This window comes from Neovison vison, chromosome 2 (genome assembly GCF_020171115.1).
Source record: "Neovison vison isolate M4711 chromosome 2, ASM_NN_V1, whole genome shotgun sequence".
Lineage (NCBI taxonomy): Eukaryota > Metazoa > Chordata > Mammalia > Carnivora > Mustelidae > Neogale > Neogale vison.
This window is the reverse complement of record NC_058092.1, coordinates 55,248,771-55,264,935: the sequence shown is the minus strand read 5'-3', so window position 1 is coordinate 55,264,935 and position 16,165 is coordinate 55,248,771. Positions and strand designations below refer to the sequence as shown.

The following is a 16,165-nucleotide window of genomic DNA, read 5'->3' as shown; positions in this document are numbered from 1 at the left end:
CTTTTTTTTCTGAAGTAATAAGAGGGGTTAACATGGTTGTCCCTCTACAGAAAAAGAAAGAACTGGAAAAAAAAAAGTAGAAAAAGAAAGAACACAGTGACCTACCTACCAAAATTAGGACCCTTGGGAAAAAACAGTATAAACTTTCAGTTATAAGATGAATACAGTCTGAGGAGCTAATGCAGAACACGGTGTTGTATTGTATAATTGTATTGTATGATTGATGACACCATATTGTATAATTGTAATTTGTTGAGAGAATAGAGCTTAATGTCCTTGCCTTCCCTCTACCCAACCCCACCCCCCAAAAGTAAATATGTGGTGTGTTAATTAACTCGATGGGAAGAGCCCTTTCACTGTGTATATAAATCTATAGCTCAAGTCATCACACTGTACACTTTAAATATCTTATAATTTTGCCAATGATAATAAAGCTGAAAACAAAATAAAACAAACTAAAAAACGTCCTTGTACAGGCATCTGACAGGGAAATTAGACACTTAACATGAAACTCACTGGCTAGGAAATCTGCCTTTCTAGAACTTTCCTGAAGTCCAAACCATGACAAAGCAGCTTATTTAAAAACTATGCACTTCCTACCAGCAGGGTGGAAGGCAGGGCGCTCCCAAGGAGCGCTGGGACCAGGGTGCAGGGCAGAACACATCACAGACTTGCACTATGAGGGTGAGCATTCAATGCACTAGGACATGCCATGGGGCCACAGAACACCCAGACCAGAGGAGGGATGGCTGAAGCTCTAGAGCCAACTGCCAGGCAGGAGGAGGGTGTTGCTCACGCTGCAGCAGCCGCGGCCATTCCCCGTCACATGAAGCACACTCAAACAGTAAGACGTACCACTGGTGGTCCCCGTACCACTGCCCGAGCCAGGTCCAGGGGATGACACCACAGTCCTGTAGGTGGGTGGTGGTGGGGGAGGTGGGGTCGCTCTCTGTCCCAACCCAAAATCTTTGGGAGATGAGATTGTTTCTAAGTAATCATCTTTAATGAAGGTCTGCTCAGCGATTTTCTTCTGGACTTCTTCTAAATGGAGCGGCGACGGTACATTGCGAGGAGGACCAGAGGGTCCTGGGGGGCCTGGGGGGCCTGGAGGGCCCGGAGGGCCCGGAGCTGGGGAGTCAGATGGGTTGTCTGATGCAGCTGGTGGGGACACCACCTTTTCCCTTGGAGTCAACTCTGGAGTAACACGTTCCGGGGACGTATCAGAAAAATGGACCCACTTTTCTTCAGCATTAACAGCAACAGACTTGGGGGATAACACGGGCCCAAAAATGCTGTCCAAGTCATTGATTGATGGTAGTTTTTCAATTTTGACCTCTGTGGCTGACTGGTCATTTCCTGTGGTTAAAGTAGTTGATTTTTAACTTTAATTGACTTGGTGAATATTATTTGTATGGGGCAGGGGCGGGAGGGGGGAGGCAAAGCATGGTAAACAGATTGCCCTGCAAAGTGTGAAAATAACCCGGATCAGAGCTGAAGGCGAGGAGAGCATTCTCTGCCCCCATAATGTGAGCATCACTTTTTTAGATTGTGGTTTTACCCTTTCTGCTGGGTGACCTCAGGTAGCTACTTTTACCACCGTGGGGCGCTGAGCGCTCTTCCGCTCTCAAAGGCTGCTCACAAGAGTGCGAAGGGTGATCCCTTTGAAAAGGCTGCCCTCGGAAGAGGTTCACAGAGTTCAGGCTCTGGAACTGCAATTCCAAAAGGGAGGTCCAGAAAGTCTAGCCTAGAGACAACCCCGTAGAAAAACAATTGACAGCCGAGAATCACCCTCATATTTGATAAAGACTGTCTGTTCCAGCTTATTAAAACGTGTGCCGAAACTAAGAATATCTGTTAATTTAAAAAAACTATTGTATCAAAATCAGCTGTACATCCTCTGCCTTAAAAACACCAGAAACACAATACAGAGGTCATTTAAAGAAATATCCCCACATGTATATTTACAAACACACACATATACATCCCACATTCAACACACACAGGTTATTGAGAAGACATCTACTACTTATCAGAACTGTTACCTGTATAGGTGTTTAGTAGGGAGGAAAACTGTCAAAACATCTTGATCATTTTTTTTCCCATCAAGTCTAAGCTGTGAACATTGTAGGTATAACTGTGATCTACATCTATCTGGAGTCATGAAACAGAAAAGTCTTGGTTTTGCTACAACATCAGCCTCAGCTCTTCTCTTTAATTCTTATCAGTGATAAGAGACAAAAATTCAAAACTATCTTCTACACTTGGCAGGAAATGCTTGAAAGCAACTGCAACTTGAAGCAGTACATTTTTTACCCACTGAGGTTATCGAAATTAGAAGCTGTTCCCTGAGTGATTGCAAAGCATGAGCTGAAGCATCTTTAAATAACTCATTGGTTCTAAGAACTGGTTGGTTCTTCCATATTTCATGATAGAAAAGAATTAACCTTCAGGGCTCCAAGGCTACAGATAAATGGGGTAGCAGTTTGCATGCCCCACACTATTTATAATATTGTCGCTGGTAGATTTATTTATACCTAAAGTATTTATGGGAATACAAGGAGCCCAAATGATTTGAACTTGCAAACACCTTTACCTGTGACTCTCTGGATGACTCTTCGCTGGGTTTTAATCAATATGAATTTCAAAAAATGACTATGCATTGCACTTGGTCTTGTAGATAAATACCTACCCTGTAGCTATCAAACTCACCAGGCTGCAAAAATAGCAAAGGACAAAGCAGCAATAGCATTCCAAAGGGGATAAGGAACCATATTCGAAGGGCCCAGACACATCACATAGCAATCACTGCTTTTGACTTCCTGGCCCAGGAGGACAAGGTAGATTATAAATTGCATGAGTATGTAATATTGATTTTAATAGAAGGTAAAGAGATGCCCTAGAAAAGGTCTGTCTAAAGACATGTGGCAATTCTTTGCCATATTTCATTATCCTTACACTAGCTCTTTGCCACAGGATAATAATGATTCCTGGGGGAAAAAAATTCCCCACCTCCCAAGCTCATCCATAGGCTGTACATCCTGGGAACCATTCTATGTCTTTGTAGCTTAGGCAGTTTTAAATCTAGAAAAACAATGATTGGCTCTTGGGAAAAAGATGAATTGTGCCTTGAGATTTTTAATTTGTAAATCATTAACATGAGATCCAACAAAGGGAAATGCCAATTGGACGAAGACTTGGAATATTGAGATTTTCTTTTTCTTTCATCTCACAAGTAAATGCAGCCTTCATTCAACAAAATGATACCAAGGAAAAATGAGTTGAGAAAGAGAACCTTTTTGTGAAACCAGAAAGTGATACTTTAAAATAAGTCTGCATAGTAAATTGTCATGGAAGGAAAGCCCAGTGCAAATATTTTCATCCTGGAGTCTCTACAGACCCTGACACGTCCAGGGCAGGTTGAAGTCCAGGGCCACTGCTGATTGCTGTTATCCTCCCAACACCAAACAAATGGAAACTTACCGGGTGCAACTGTGAGCGGGGAGCCTGTGCGGGGTGGGGTGGCTGGTACATTTTTGGGAGGCAGTGGTGGAGGTGCTGCAAAGACACGAGAAACCAAGCATCAATGATCGCTTTCTCTGTAAGTTACAAATCTTCTGTAGGTAAGCAGGATCTGGGTTTTCATTCATATCCCTGCTATTGGAAATGTTATAACCATTAGTGGTCTAACTGTTTCTCAGTTCAGGGCTAAGAAACGGAAGCAAGACCCATTCAGATTCAGATTCTTCCCTTCCCCCCCACCCCCAGGATCAGTTTATCCTATTTATTTTTTATTTTTTAGTTTATCCTATTTATTTATTTTTCTTAATTTTTAATTTTTAAAATTTCTTTTCAGTGTACCAGAATTCTTTGTTTATGCACCACACCCAGTGCTCCATGCAATATGTGCCCCCCATAATACCCACCACCTGGCTCCCCCAACCTCCCACCCCCGCCCCTTCAAAACCCTCAGATTGTTTTTCAGAGTCCACAGTCTCATGGTTCGTTTCCCCCTCCAATTTCCCCCAACTCCCTTTTCCTCTCCATCTCCCCATGTCCTCTGTGTTATTTCTTATGCTCCACAAATCAGTGAACCCATATGATGATTGACTCTCTCTGCTTGACTTATTCACTCAGTATAATCTCCTCCAGGACCGTCCATGTTGATACAAAAGTTGGATATTCATCCTTTCTGATGGAGGCATAAACCAGATTCTTCCAGTTAATGATGAAAAGAATCTGTCAAAAGGATGTCAGGTGATAACGATACTGATGTCATCATTTTATTCATTCATCCCTTTATTTGACAAACTTCAAGCACCGGCAAAGTTTCATATTGTACTAGGAACTGGGGGCACAGGGTTGAACAAAAGAAACCTCTGTAGGTTAAGGAATTTATGATTGAATGGATGAATACCATGTTTACAGATGATCACAATCCAGGGTATGGTGAAGGGAATGAGAATGTCTTGATGGAGGCTTGGGTGAGGGTTTTTTTGTGTGTGTTTTTTTTAACTTAACTTATAAGGTATTATTTGTTTCAGGGGTACAGGTCTGTGATTCATCAGTCTTACACAATTCACAGCACTCACCATATTGGGTGAGGGGGTTTTAATATAGTCAGGATAATATTGCCTAGATTGAGTCTGGAAAGATGTCTTAAAGTTATACATCTTAACTTTTAGTATATTTTAGTATATTGGGAGCAACAAAGAATACACAGATTCCCTTGGTAAAAATGATGGTCAACCTAACCTCTTGAGATAGAAAAAGTATTGTCTTATGGCCCCAGCCCAGAGACTCAGCCTTCTGAACTGGACTTGTCATTTTGTAGGCAAATTTAGGGACTCCTGGGGCGCCTGGGTGGCTCAGTGGGTTAAAGCCTCTGCTTTTGGCTCAGGTCATGGTCTCAGTATCCTGGGATCGAGCTCCGCATTGGGCTCTCTGCTCAGCGGGGAGCCTGCTTTCTCCTCTCTCTGTCTCTGCCTGCCTCTCTGACTTCTTGTGATCTGTCTTTCAAATAAATAAAAATCTTAAAAAAAAAAAGTTTAGGGATTCCTGTTTCAACAGGTACATTTTTTTTTTCCTTACTCTCTCTTTAAATGCATGCTTTTCTGTCACTGGCTACATTTGGTAGATTCAAAGAGTTCACACTGATCTCATAAACTAGACTCAAGTTCGTCTGTGAATCTTGAATGTAGTCCAGCCTTCCATGACCTAAAAGCGGAGCGTGTCAGCTGGGCCCTGGCCGGAGAGAGCACGGCAGTACCCTTTGCCTGCTTGCACTGGGAAGAGCTCCTTCCTGTCACTCCACCCCCACCCGACTTCATTTAATTTTAGAGACCATCCTGTCTTTCTACACAACAGGCGTGTGACTGACAGCATCATCCTAAAGCACAGAAATACATGGTTCCTAATCTTAGGTTAGGAGCTTCTGAAACTACACCTCAATGGGTCATGCTTTTCCGTAGAAGTTAGGAGTCCATCAGGGGCTCTGTTTTTGACTAAGCTTCTCCCTGAAAATTGAGGTCATAATCAACAAAAACATAAAACACCGTAAGACCCTAACAATTTAAAATAGCAAACTTATGCTGCAAGCACAAAATGAGCAAAAGTATACAATACACATCGATTATACAACAGCTGTACTAAGTGTAACAATACCTCATAAAAATTGGAAAACTAGAAAATGCCAATAATGGCTCTTAAAATCAATACCTCATCTAGGTAAACATTTCATTTATGGACTTTCCTGGCATTTAGGGCGGGTTTTCTAGGTATAAGCTGGATGGCTCAGGTCTCTAAAGAAAGATTTTCAAGGAAGTTAGAGCGTTTTCACTGGATTTATTTCCCAGTGCAGAGAGAAACATTCAAAATCACAGCACTGGGGTTCGAATTCTTTCAAAGCACACCTTTAAAAGTTCAGATGTTTAAAATAGCTATTGGTGATGCTGTTTTTCCTATCCTGTTTTATGAGAGAAATATCTTTGCAAAGACCCGATCACATGGTTTTATAGCAGTATCTCCAGCAAACAACCTCTTGGGCCTTTGATCAGGAATCCCCTTGGTTAATTCCAGTGATTATTTGTAGGCCCCATAAAGCAGAACCCTGGCATGCTGAACTGGAAAAGTATTAATTGGTGTGGATGTGAGCTTCACAAAATGAAAATATCCTCTGCATCCCACCATCCCTCCAAACTCCTTTCTCTGAGACCGAGTCTTCCTCCCACGGGCATTTTAAGGAGTGCCTTTTCAAGCACACATGCTATGGGAAGTCCACTGAAATGAGAACTCAAGAAATCCATCAAACAGGTGGCTTGACCAGAGGAGCAATCCATTTAAGGCCAAACAGCCCAACCCGCTACAGGTGAAGGGCCATCAGCATCTTCAGGAGGAAGTGGGGAGCATCCTGGAATGGCAGTGCTCATGGCCCCTGGTTTGAGACAAGTTTGTCCTGACCTCCTGTTTCAGCTTCCCACCAAATAGCATCATTTCTCTTGCTCTCCAGTTATCCCTCTTTCATCTCCGTGTGTCCTTTCTGTCCCATGCATCCTCCTTGTCCTGTAGGACTCTCAGAGGCCATCTGAGTTCACTTCTGTGTTGTGTGAGTGGCCGGTAGCTGGAGCACTGTACGTTTCTTTACCTTCCTTGCTTCTCCCTCTTACATATGCACCTTGAATGAATGAAGGAAGGAATGTGTCCATGGGATGTCAGAAGACATAATGATTCAAAGTTAGTAATTTTACTTTAATACATTATTCTTGCCTTGACAAACTGCCCTAGGCCCCTTTAACTCTGAAGCCTATTAGAATCCCATCTTTTTTTAATATTATATAATACAAACGTTGCTTACATACTTTCTACAAGTTGCCTAATTTCACCATGCAGACAGACAGTAAAATGAGTCACTTATTTTTCCAGACAGAGCAGACACATAACTTACTTCCAGTGGGAAAAGGCCTTGTTAACTTTGGCGACTCGATGCTTGGATTAATTGGTTGGCCTGAACCCCATATCTCAGGCTGATCTAAAGGAACTGGAAACATAAAAAGAAAATTTCCCAGGGTGAGATTTAAAAAAAAAAAAAAAAAGTTCCTGGATTTTAAAACGTAAAATTTCAATGTAAAGTTGAGCTTTGTGAAATTATCTCCCACTTGCCTCAGTCCTAGCAAAGTAATTTAGAAGTGGGCTGCTCCTTGTGCTTTTCAAGCGAAGAATGCAAATGGCAGTGGAGTGTGTGTGTGTGTGTGTGAGCGTGTGTGTGTGGTGATGGTGGAGATGTCTGTGTGTGCACACATACCTAAATAAAAATTTTCGAAATACAGCATCTGTATTTTCTTCCCGGTTGGTCACTGAAGAACTTTCTGAAAGGCAGAACATGGACTGGCCCTATTTCTGGCACCCATTTGAAGGTTCAGGCATTAATCCCACAGATGGTCATTTCAAGTTGGTTTATTTAAAGTTTGGTGTGAATATCCTTCAAAAATGAGAACTCCTGAGTTCTGTAGAGTGGTTAAAGGATCATATAGTGTCTTTAAATAAGCCTTTTCCATAATTATAAAGAGAAACGAAATTATTCTAAAAATGTTCGGTAAATATCTTAAGAGAACCAGAAAAATAAATAAGGGCTTCAACACCCAAAGTAAAATCAGAGAAATTAAGGCCTATGGGCCTAATGGCATTGAACTTAATTTGTTTCTATTTCTTCTGTCTCCTTTTTAAAAAAAAAAAACCAAAGTCTCCTGATTTTTTAAATTGCTATGGTAACCATGTAAACAACCAGGTCTTCTCTGCACGTATCCAGTGCCAGGATTTATGTAGGCACTACTTATAATTCATTATGTGCTAAATTACAGGCTGGGAAGTTAGTGGGATGTGGATTTGAATCCAGTATCTACAGCTAGGCTGTAGGGCCTTGGGCCAGTTGTTGCACCTCTGAGCTTCCCTTCCGTCAGTGTAGAGATATTAAGAGCAATCAAAAAGTTACTAAAAAGGATCACAGGAGATAATACATATAAATAAATGTATACAAACTCCATATAACACAGTTATCCCAAGGCCAGTAGCTATTATTAGATATTCTAATCTGCACACCACCACCCGGTGGTGGTTGATATTCGTACCATTTTCAGCAGAGGAAGCAAAGATTAAAGTGATTAAATAATGTGCCCAAGATCTACCTTGTGAGGTAGAGGAGCCAAGATCTGATCCTGGGCATGCACACTTGACTCCAAAACACATATTTCCTCCCCAGACCTTTTATTTATTTATTTTTTTAATCCCCCCCCCCCACCGCCAGGCCTTTTTAAATTAGTGATGTGAGAATCAATAAAAAGAAGTGAGAGTGAGTAGATCCGAAAGGTGAGTGTGGATATTGAAAGAGCTAGTGTACTTGGTGCAAATGTTGAAACTTTATAGAACTTTGGGGGATGAGACCACCTCAAGACAAAGCAAGCCAGGCCCATAGATAAGTTCAGGTGTGTATCTCCTCTCCATCACAAACCCAAAGACGGTCTTAGTTCTGTTCTGTTTTAACATGAAAGCAAATATTATCCAAAGATGTGATTTGATCATGGAGTTGATGTGGGACACCACCTTGATTTTTTTAAGAACTGTTCTCTATTTTGTAAATCCAGTTTCCATACAGTCATGGATTCCTTTAATAGGTAGATTCAAAGGCAACAAATCAAATCCCACCTTTAGTCACTACACAGTTTAGTCATTTAAAAACAAAATTGATCATAGTTGAGTTAATAAGACAACTGATAGTCTCATTGCAAGGCCACCTCGACTTAGGATTCTAAGTTGTAGACATTCAAATCCCTGAAGGAGTAATTTAGGGATGTTCCTGATACGTTTTCCTAACTAAGTTATTGAAAAATGTTTTGATGTGGTTGACTGCTAGCTCTCTTCCAGTATCCATTCTCCATTTTTCTGCTGTTAAAAAGTTCTGTCTGGCCATATGACACTGAATTCTCTCTGACTAGCTCTGGTCAAAGTGATGTATGTCTCTCCCAGAGCTTGCTCTCACGGGAGTTGGCAGTGAGTATACTGGTCTTCCCCCCACTGCCCTCCACCAGCTCCTAACTTTATTCTGACTGGGAGATGATGAGAGCTGGATCAGCTCCTTTGGACCCAGAGAAAAAGGCCATATGTTAAGAATAGGAGACCCATCCTACCAGTCCTATATTGTTTAATTTAGATTATTGACATAAAACACAAATAAAATTCTATATTGTCTAAGTCCCTGTACTTTGGAGTCTTTTTGATTCTGTAGCTTAATCTACTCATTATGCTTTCAAGTCCTGTTGCCTTTAACAGTTAAATTTGATTTCTTTGCCCAATGGTATAAAAAATAACATTCATAATACATAAGCCATAGTGTTTTCAGATCAAATGATATTACCACACACCAGAGATACATGTACTGGCCATAAATACACTTCAGGAATAAATTAGATCCCTTTCATAAAAAGCTTCATTTATGTCAGCAAGATATACATTATTTATAGCCATCTCAAAAAGATGGTTAATTTTAAAAAGTTAAATATTTAATTCTAGGAGTAAATATTTAGTAGGTAAACCCAGTAATAATGGCTGAATTGATTTTTTTTCCCCACAACATTACTAGTAAGTTGCTCAATGATTCAAGGTCATTCTTGGGTATTGAGCCTGCAAACAAGTCTGTTGTGAGCAACCCAACTGACACCTCCACTGACAAGGGGGAGAACAGAGTAAATGTGGTCAGGGAGGTCAGGTCATGGTGACAGTGACTCTGCCAGGGAGTGTGAAGGTCTGGATCTACCATGATGACTGTTTGGCTCATAGAGCACTTACTCCCTGACTTATTCCCAGTGATCTATATCCATTTTCAGTAATTCTTACTGACCACTTTTGAGAAGTGAACTTGTGAGCTACTTGATATTTCCGGAAGTAAAATTTCACATCCTAAAGTACTGGAGGTTTGCAAATGATACTCTTGTTCCAACAACATGCCCTAGATCAGAACTTTTCTTTCCTATGAGGATCTGATGGTACATGGCTCAAAACACATACCTTTATTCTAGGCAAATTATACTTTAATGAAAAAAAAATCTATAGAGATACACATTTTTTTTTTTTTTTACCTTCTGTCTTCTGTTCGTCAAAAGCTGATTCTAATGGTGGACCAAAGAGGGGAGCAAGGGCCACCGTGTCATCTGTAGGCTTTTTGCTAAATCACATAGATTAAAACAAAACAGAGAAAAGGGAATATTAATGCTAAAAAGATAGACAAACTTTGAAATATTTTTCAGGGTGAGCCAGATAGACATGTGTGTACTTGTGTACATATGCAGGCATGTACGCAGGCCCCAATGGGGCTAGAAAGTATATGTAAGAATGTCAAATGTATTATGGACCAAAAGAATCACTAGGAGATAAGATCCCTGGTTCTCAATGGGAAACTAAAGAGATGGTCTAGTAGAAATGAGTTGAAAAAGAAAAACTCTTTCAAATCATCATGATTCTCTATACCTAGAAGAGATAATACTAGACACAACAGTTTGTTTCAAAGCACCTTAGTCTCTTCAGATCTCAAAAACCATTTACATTTGTCCTTACCACATCTCTGTATTGAGTTAATGCCCTTGGTGATTAGTGAAAGTCAGGTATAGGGAGGTTAAATGACAAGCCACCCAAGAAGTTTGTATTTGAATCAGAAACTAGGTCTACTAGTTTCTAATTTCCATCCTGTCTCCCCAACCAACACACACAATAGACTAGCTGTAATCCCCTAATACCTTAAACACAGGCTATTCCAGAAAAAGAAGAACATTGAGAAATCAAGGGGAAAGGAGGGAATAAATTAAAATCTTACCATTCCCCACAATCATTACTTAAACTGATTATAAACAAAAGGCTCCATAATCTTCATTTCTTCCCAGACCTGATCCCCCTCATTGATCCAGATGAGTTCTGTGTGTGTGTGTGTGTGTGTGTGTGTGTTTGTGTGTGTAGTAGTAGTTAAGAGGTTGAAGGAGTGGGGCTGGAGAGGGAGACAAAATGAAAAGGATCCAACTTTTAAATAGAAATAGTAGTCTTCCTGGAAAACAATCCTCTTTCGTACAATATTAACCCAAAGAACACACAGTGCAAAATACAATGCTTTGCCAAAGACAAAAAAACAAAATAGAAGATTCTTTTGGTGTATGACAGGTGCAATGTATCATGAAATTGAAACCAACTGAACAGAATATTCTTCATAGGGCAATACAATCATGTACCCCAAACACCAAAAGACCTCTTCACACAGACTCCAACCCTCCCATCAGTGAGGGACCTGCACATGTCTGATAGTCACTCTAGGTGATGACACAGTACTTCCCCCTATGGATCTCCCTCCAGCTGCACTTGTGAGAAATGGTAACATATCTGAACCATGCTATGGACTTAACATTTGAGCAGAGCCTTTATTAACAGAAGTTGAAAATTCAGCCTAAAGGAGATCTGCTGAATTATTAACAAGGAATGCATGCATGATGCCTTCCAGGAAACACAATTAAAGCCTTCCATGCTCACCTTACAAGTTCCGGCGTTGGTGTGGAACGCCTGGGTCTCGCCACTTCTTCACCTGATGTACAGGACAAAGAAAGCTTTTAGGCATACTCTTACTATTTCTTTCTTCTATGTCTTATGAGCTATGTTTGGAAACACTTAGAGATTTAAGTTCCATCAATAACCAACTCAATATGAAAATTTTGCAAAACAAACCCTCTACCCGGGCAATGTAACAGCCACATATCAAACATATGTAGTACCATTTTATCTGGCATTTGGAAAGCCTAATTAACCAAGGAATACCATGATAAGCTGTCAAACAGAAGAGCTGGATATTGCAGAGTTTACCCGAGTAGCCTACCATTCTTCGAATGTCTGCCGCCTCGAGCAGTTCCGCTTTCCAATTACCATAAGAGAATACTAAGCCAGGCCATATGTACATAGTACAGGAATCCAGCATTCTTTGCCTGTTCTTTTCTTGAAATGCCAAGAAAATGTTATATGAATTTAGAATTTGCTAGAATGTGCTATATGCAGCAGAGGAAAATCATGTCCTACATAAATTATAACCTGTATTATATCACTTTGGTTGACTGTAATTTTTGTATCCAATAACATTAGGAATGGATTAGTTGCATCTATCTTCAGGCCCTTCTGCCCTTCTCCTCTCCCCACCCCCTCAACAAACACACACTTGATTAACTTTATTTGTAAAGGCAAATGATAAAGCAAGAATTGACAAATATAGGAAGAAGATAGCAATGTTTTTCCAGAAACATATTCATTTCAGAATTTAAATATTAATCACTCAGAACCCACGAGGCTCCTTTATCATTACAAGATTTCTTTGCTGTAAAAGTAAAGCATTCATGAGCCTTAAAAATCAAGCCCAAGAGTGTATAATGCAAATATATATACATATGCTCTAAGATCCAAGGAACTATTTCTCCTTTTAAATTTTACTCTATTTCTGGTAGCTAGGATATACTTACTGGATAAGTTCCTTTTAATTGCACCCTAGAATTAGAAATAGACACTATAAGGTTTAAGACCACATATATGTTATGTACAATATGTATATTTCTGTCATTGCAATTCAGCTGAACTCAGAAATGCAGATGGGGAAAAAATGAAATCTTTCTCAGAACTGCTTTCAAGTTGGAAACTGTAGACACACACACATAAATCAGTTTTTCATTTTACTCAAGGATTATAGAGATAAAGGGAGGGCAATCATAAGTCTCCTGAACCAGAAAAACCCCTTACCTGGTTAGATTTGGCAAATTAAGCAAACACTGAATAGTCTATTAAAAAAACCAAACAAACCAAACTTGAAGTCTATCAGAGAAATAAATCCAAGATTAATATATGTTTGATGTTTGAAAATAATAGAATGTATTAGGAGTATTTTCTGCTTTTATCAGGGTAGGGATAGTCCATGAATTGTTAGTAAAAATAGTCATTATTTTACTAATGTAATTTGTAAAGATCTACTCAACAAATGTTAAAGGGAAGGAAAACTTGTGGAGGCATGGCCCCTGGATATTCTGCTATAATCAGGGGCCAGAAAATTCCATTCTCTCCAGCTGCCCTCCCCACCCCAATTTTTTCCACCTGCCTGCCACAGGGCTCTCTGCCATCTGGAAGTCATTCCTTTAGATCAAGGCATTGTGATACTGTAGGAATACAAACGGCCCTGACAGGAATAATTTGAGAAGGTCATGCCTTGCTCTTATAATACCCTAGCAGAAATTTATTTCCATCACATTTCCATCACGGCAAGATTGATTAGAAAAAAAAATCTAATTCAAAACTGCTCTGAAGTCTTCTAAGCATGGGATGCTGGCAGAAAAGGAGAGCCCTGGACAAAGAGCATCATGGGTAGGACATGACTGGAGAGGGCTTGCCTTAGGAGAATGGTGGGGGCTGATGCTGGGAGTGGGAAAGGGCAAGTATTGGAAAGTATTCCAGAGGGTGTGCCCAGGGCTTGGTGGCTGGTCACAGGTAGATTCTCTTCTGTCACTTGGTAACATTAACAACACAGGACCAGATGTAGAGTCTCTGTAACAGACCTGGAAGAAACTTTTTATCTTCTTTCCTAGGACTTATTAGAATTTTCTGTCTCATTTTGAGCTCATTTAACAGTAGAGGGGCAGTTTCAATCTGAGCAAGAATTCACTAGATGTTTTCTAGTGAATGGCTCAATTTTTCAAACTGTATTTTCCGCTTGTCTTGTCTAATAACACGATCTGCGTATCTGTGCCATTATAGAGAATTATTCAATTATTAGAAAAGATTTTTTAAATAGATATTTATTTTATTTACTTTAATGAATAAACATTTAAAATTCATATGTTTAAGCTAACATGTTTATTTAAACTAATAAACATTTAAATTAAATATAGTCATTTAAATCAGCTATAGTCATTAGTACGGGAGTTTGGATACAGGTTGTCTTTTAGAAGATAAGGCTCTATAGACAAAAATAAGAGATCAAATCATCTAAATGAATTAAAATGTTTTTCTTGGTTTCAGAGCCTCAGATGGTCAGATTTTCTTATGGGTGTGTAATAAAGATACTGGGGCTTCTACTCCCAAGTAGCCAGCCACAAGGTCATCAATGAGGGAACCAGATTCATCTAGAATTACAAGACTTGAAATCCAAGAGATAGGGGACCCCAGAGGCAGTATTGAAGATCTTTCAGCTCCCTATCTTACCCCTTTTATTAAAAATGTAATGCGTATGAAACCGAAGAAGGTACAAGACTTCTTTTGTACTCAGTGGTTCCAGGTGTATTCATGCATTCAGTAGCTGTTTATTGTGGAGAGGATCTAAGCAAGAAAGCCGAGTAATATTCTTATTAAATACTCCTCATAAATAAACAATCACCAGTTAAGTGCAAGCAAGGTATGGCAAAAAAACTCTGTTGTTGAGACATTAGGAAGAATAAAATAATATCACTTTAGAACGGAACAGATAATGGGAATGCTCGGCAGCAAGTCAGCGGCAACAGACAAGAACATCGCCCCGGTCCGCTGGGTCACGCACGCAGCTCTCTGGCGGCCTGGAGCGGCAGCGTGGCAAGTCTAGAACAAGGTTAAGGTTATGTCCACCACACAAACCACAGTCAGGAAAAAGCCCATTGAATTAAAAAGTCATCTCCTTTCCAAAGGACTACATTTTCCTCTTTTCAGTGATTGTTGCTTACATGTATGTTGTGAATAAATCACCTTCATTTTTAATTAATTTCCTCTTTTTCCTTTAAAAAAAGAAGAAGAAGAAGAACTTGTCATAATCTGAAATGTTGCCTATATGCTGGGGAGGAGTCATTCACACCCAAACAGCAGTCCCTGGGCGTGTTGCCTTTGATCATTGGCTACATGGTGGAAACAGAGAACCACCGGCTTTAGCAGCTGGGGCAGACTAGTGGCCTCACCTAATGATTATTCAAATTGGCATAGGCCCACGGAGGCCGTTTCCAAGGGCATTGTTTTCAGTCCCATTTCCCTGTCACAGAGGGCGTCATTTCAAACATAGCAAAGACCTTTCTTTTTTGTTGCTTTAAATTCATCAGACTCTTCACCCTGGGAAAAATGACCAAGATTTCACTTGGAGCAATGCAAACTCACAGTGATCCGACTTCGGTGGTGAAATAATAGATTTATGTGACAGCGAGGAGTGTTGACCTGAAAACATCTCTCTTTCTCCCAAGATGGAAATTATGATTATATATTATTATGTAATATCAGTATACTAACCAAGGTAAATTGTGGTCCAGGAACTTATTTTAAATTCGGGCTTAAAACAATGTGGCTTAAAAATTGTTTCCTTACTTTCCTTATAGTTTTCTTAGTCTTTAGTATCATTTTGCTGTAAACTTCTACATGCTTTCTGGCCAGTCTCCAGGCCTTGCATACACACACATACACACCCCCCCACTACACACATTGTTCAAATTTGGCACTAGGGGTTGGGTGTCTATGTATTAATTTAGTTTATTGTGGAAAAGTGTTCTGATAATTCTAAAGTACGCTCTTGATGCTTATAGGACCAGAGGCTTCCAGCCAGTAAACGTAACTCATCTGCTTCATTCATACTGAGTTACCATAAATTTAATGGGAAGCCAAACCTGGCCACTTGCCCTGGCAACATTTTTCTCTATACACGTTCAAGGTAAAAATGTTGAGAGTTCTTACCGGGCTGCGCCTCTGTGATCAGCAAAAAGGAAGAGAGAACAGATACCTAGTCAGAGAATGATGGATCAGTCAACAGGCTTTGGGTAATAGAGGACTTCATAAACAGCCAACCAAACATACACTCCAAGTAACCAGGCCAAAGGAAAACAGGCAGTCATCGTGTCTGTGGCTTATTAAACCATAAGGAGGTTTGGCGAACCTTAAAAGAAGCTCTCTCTGGTACAAAGTAGCTTAGCTAGTGGGGCGTACCATTTCAGTGATGGGCATGCAAGAACGAGAAAGAAACATCCAAGAAAACTTCACTGACAACTTTTCACGTTTTGTCATAAGGAGTTTCTCTCCAGATTATTTGCAGAGGAGGTTTTAGAGACTAAGTATGACAGAGAAAATTACATTTCCACACACGACGGGGTGTTGGCAAATGCAATAGGTG

At 40.1% G+C, this 16,165-nt stretch overlaps 1 protein-coding gene across 22 annotated transcripts in view; it reads right to left on the bottom strand.

Annotated features, from left to right (window-relative positions):
- Window positions 1-16,165, bottom strand: part of SGIP1 (SH3GL interacting endocytic adaptor 1) — a 209,110-nt gene that overhangs the window by 64,900 nt on the left and 128,045 nt on the right. For 10 of the 22 annotated variants that reach the window (XM_044238400.1, XM_044238402.1, XM_044238406.1 and 7 more), the window contains 7 exons: window positions 15,733-15,744; window positions 12,528-12,552; window positions 11,557-11,608; window positions 10,125-10,210; window positions 6,941-7,033; window positions 3,481-3,555; window positions 856-1,356 (listed from right to left, as the gene is read on the bottom strand). In XM_044238400.1, coding sequence (XP_044094335.1) covers window positions 856-1,356; window positions 3,481-3,555; window positions 6,941-7,033; window positions 10,125-10,210; window positions 11,557-11,608; window positions 12,528-12,552; window positions 15,733-15,744 — 844 coding nt within the window. The remainder of the gene's footprint in view (window positions 1-855; window positions 1,357-3,480; window positions 3,556-6,940; window positions 7,034-10,124; window positions 10,211-11,556; window positions 11,609-12,527; window positions 12,553-15,732; window positions 15,745-16,165) is intronic. The other 12 variants (XM_044238417.1, XM_044238414.1, XM_044238422.1 and 9 more) reach the window with 3 other exon arrangements.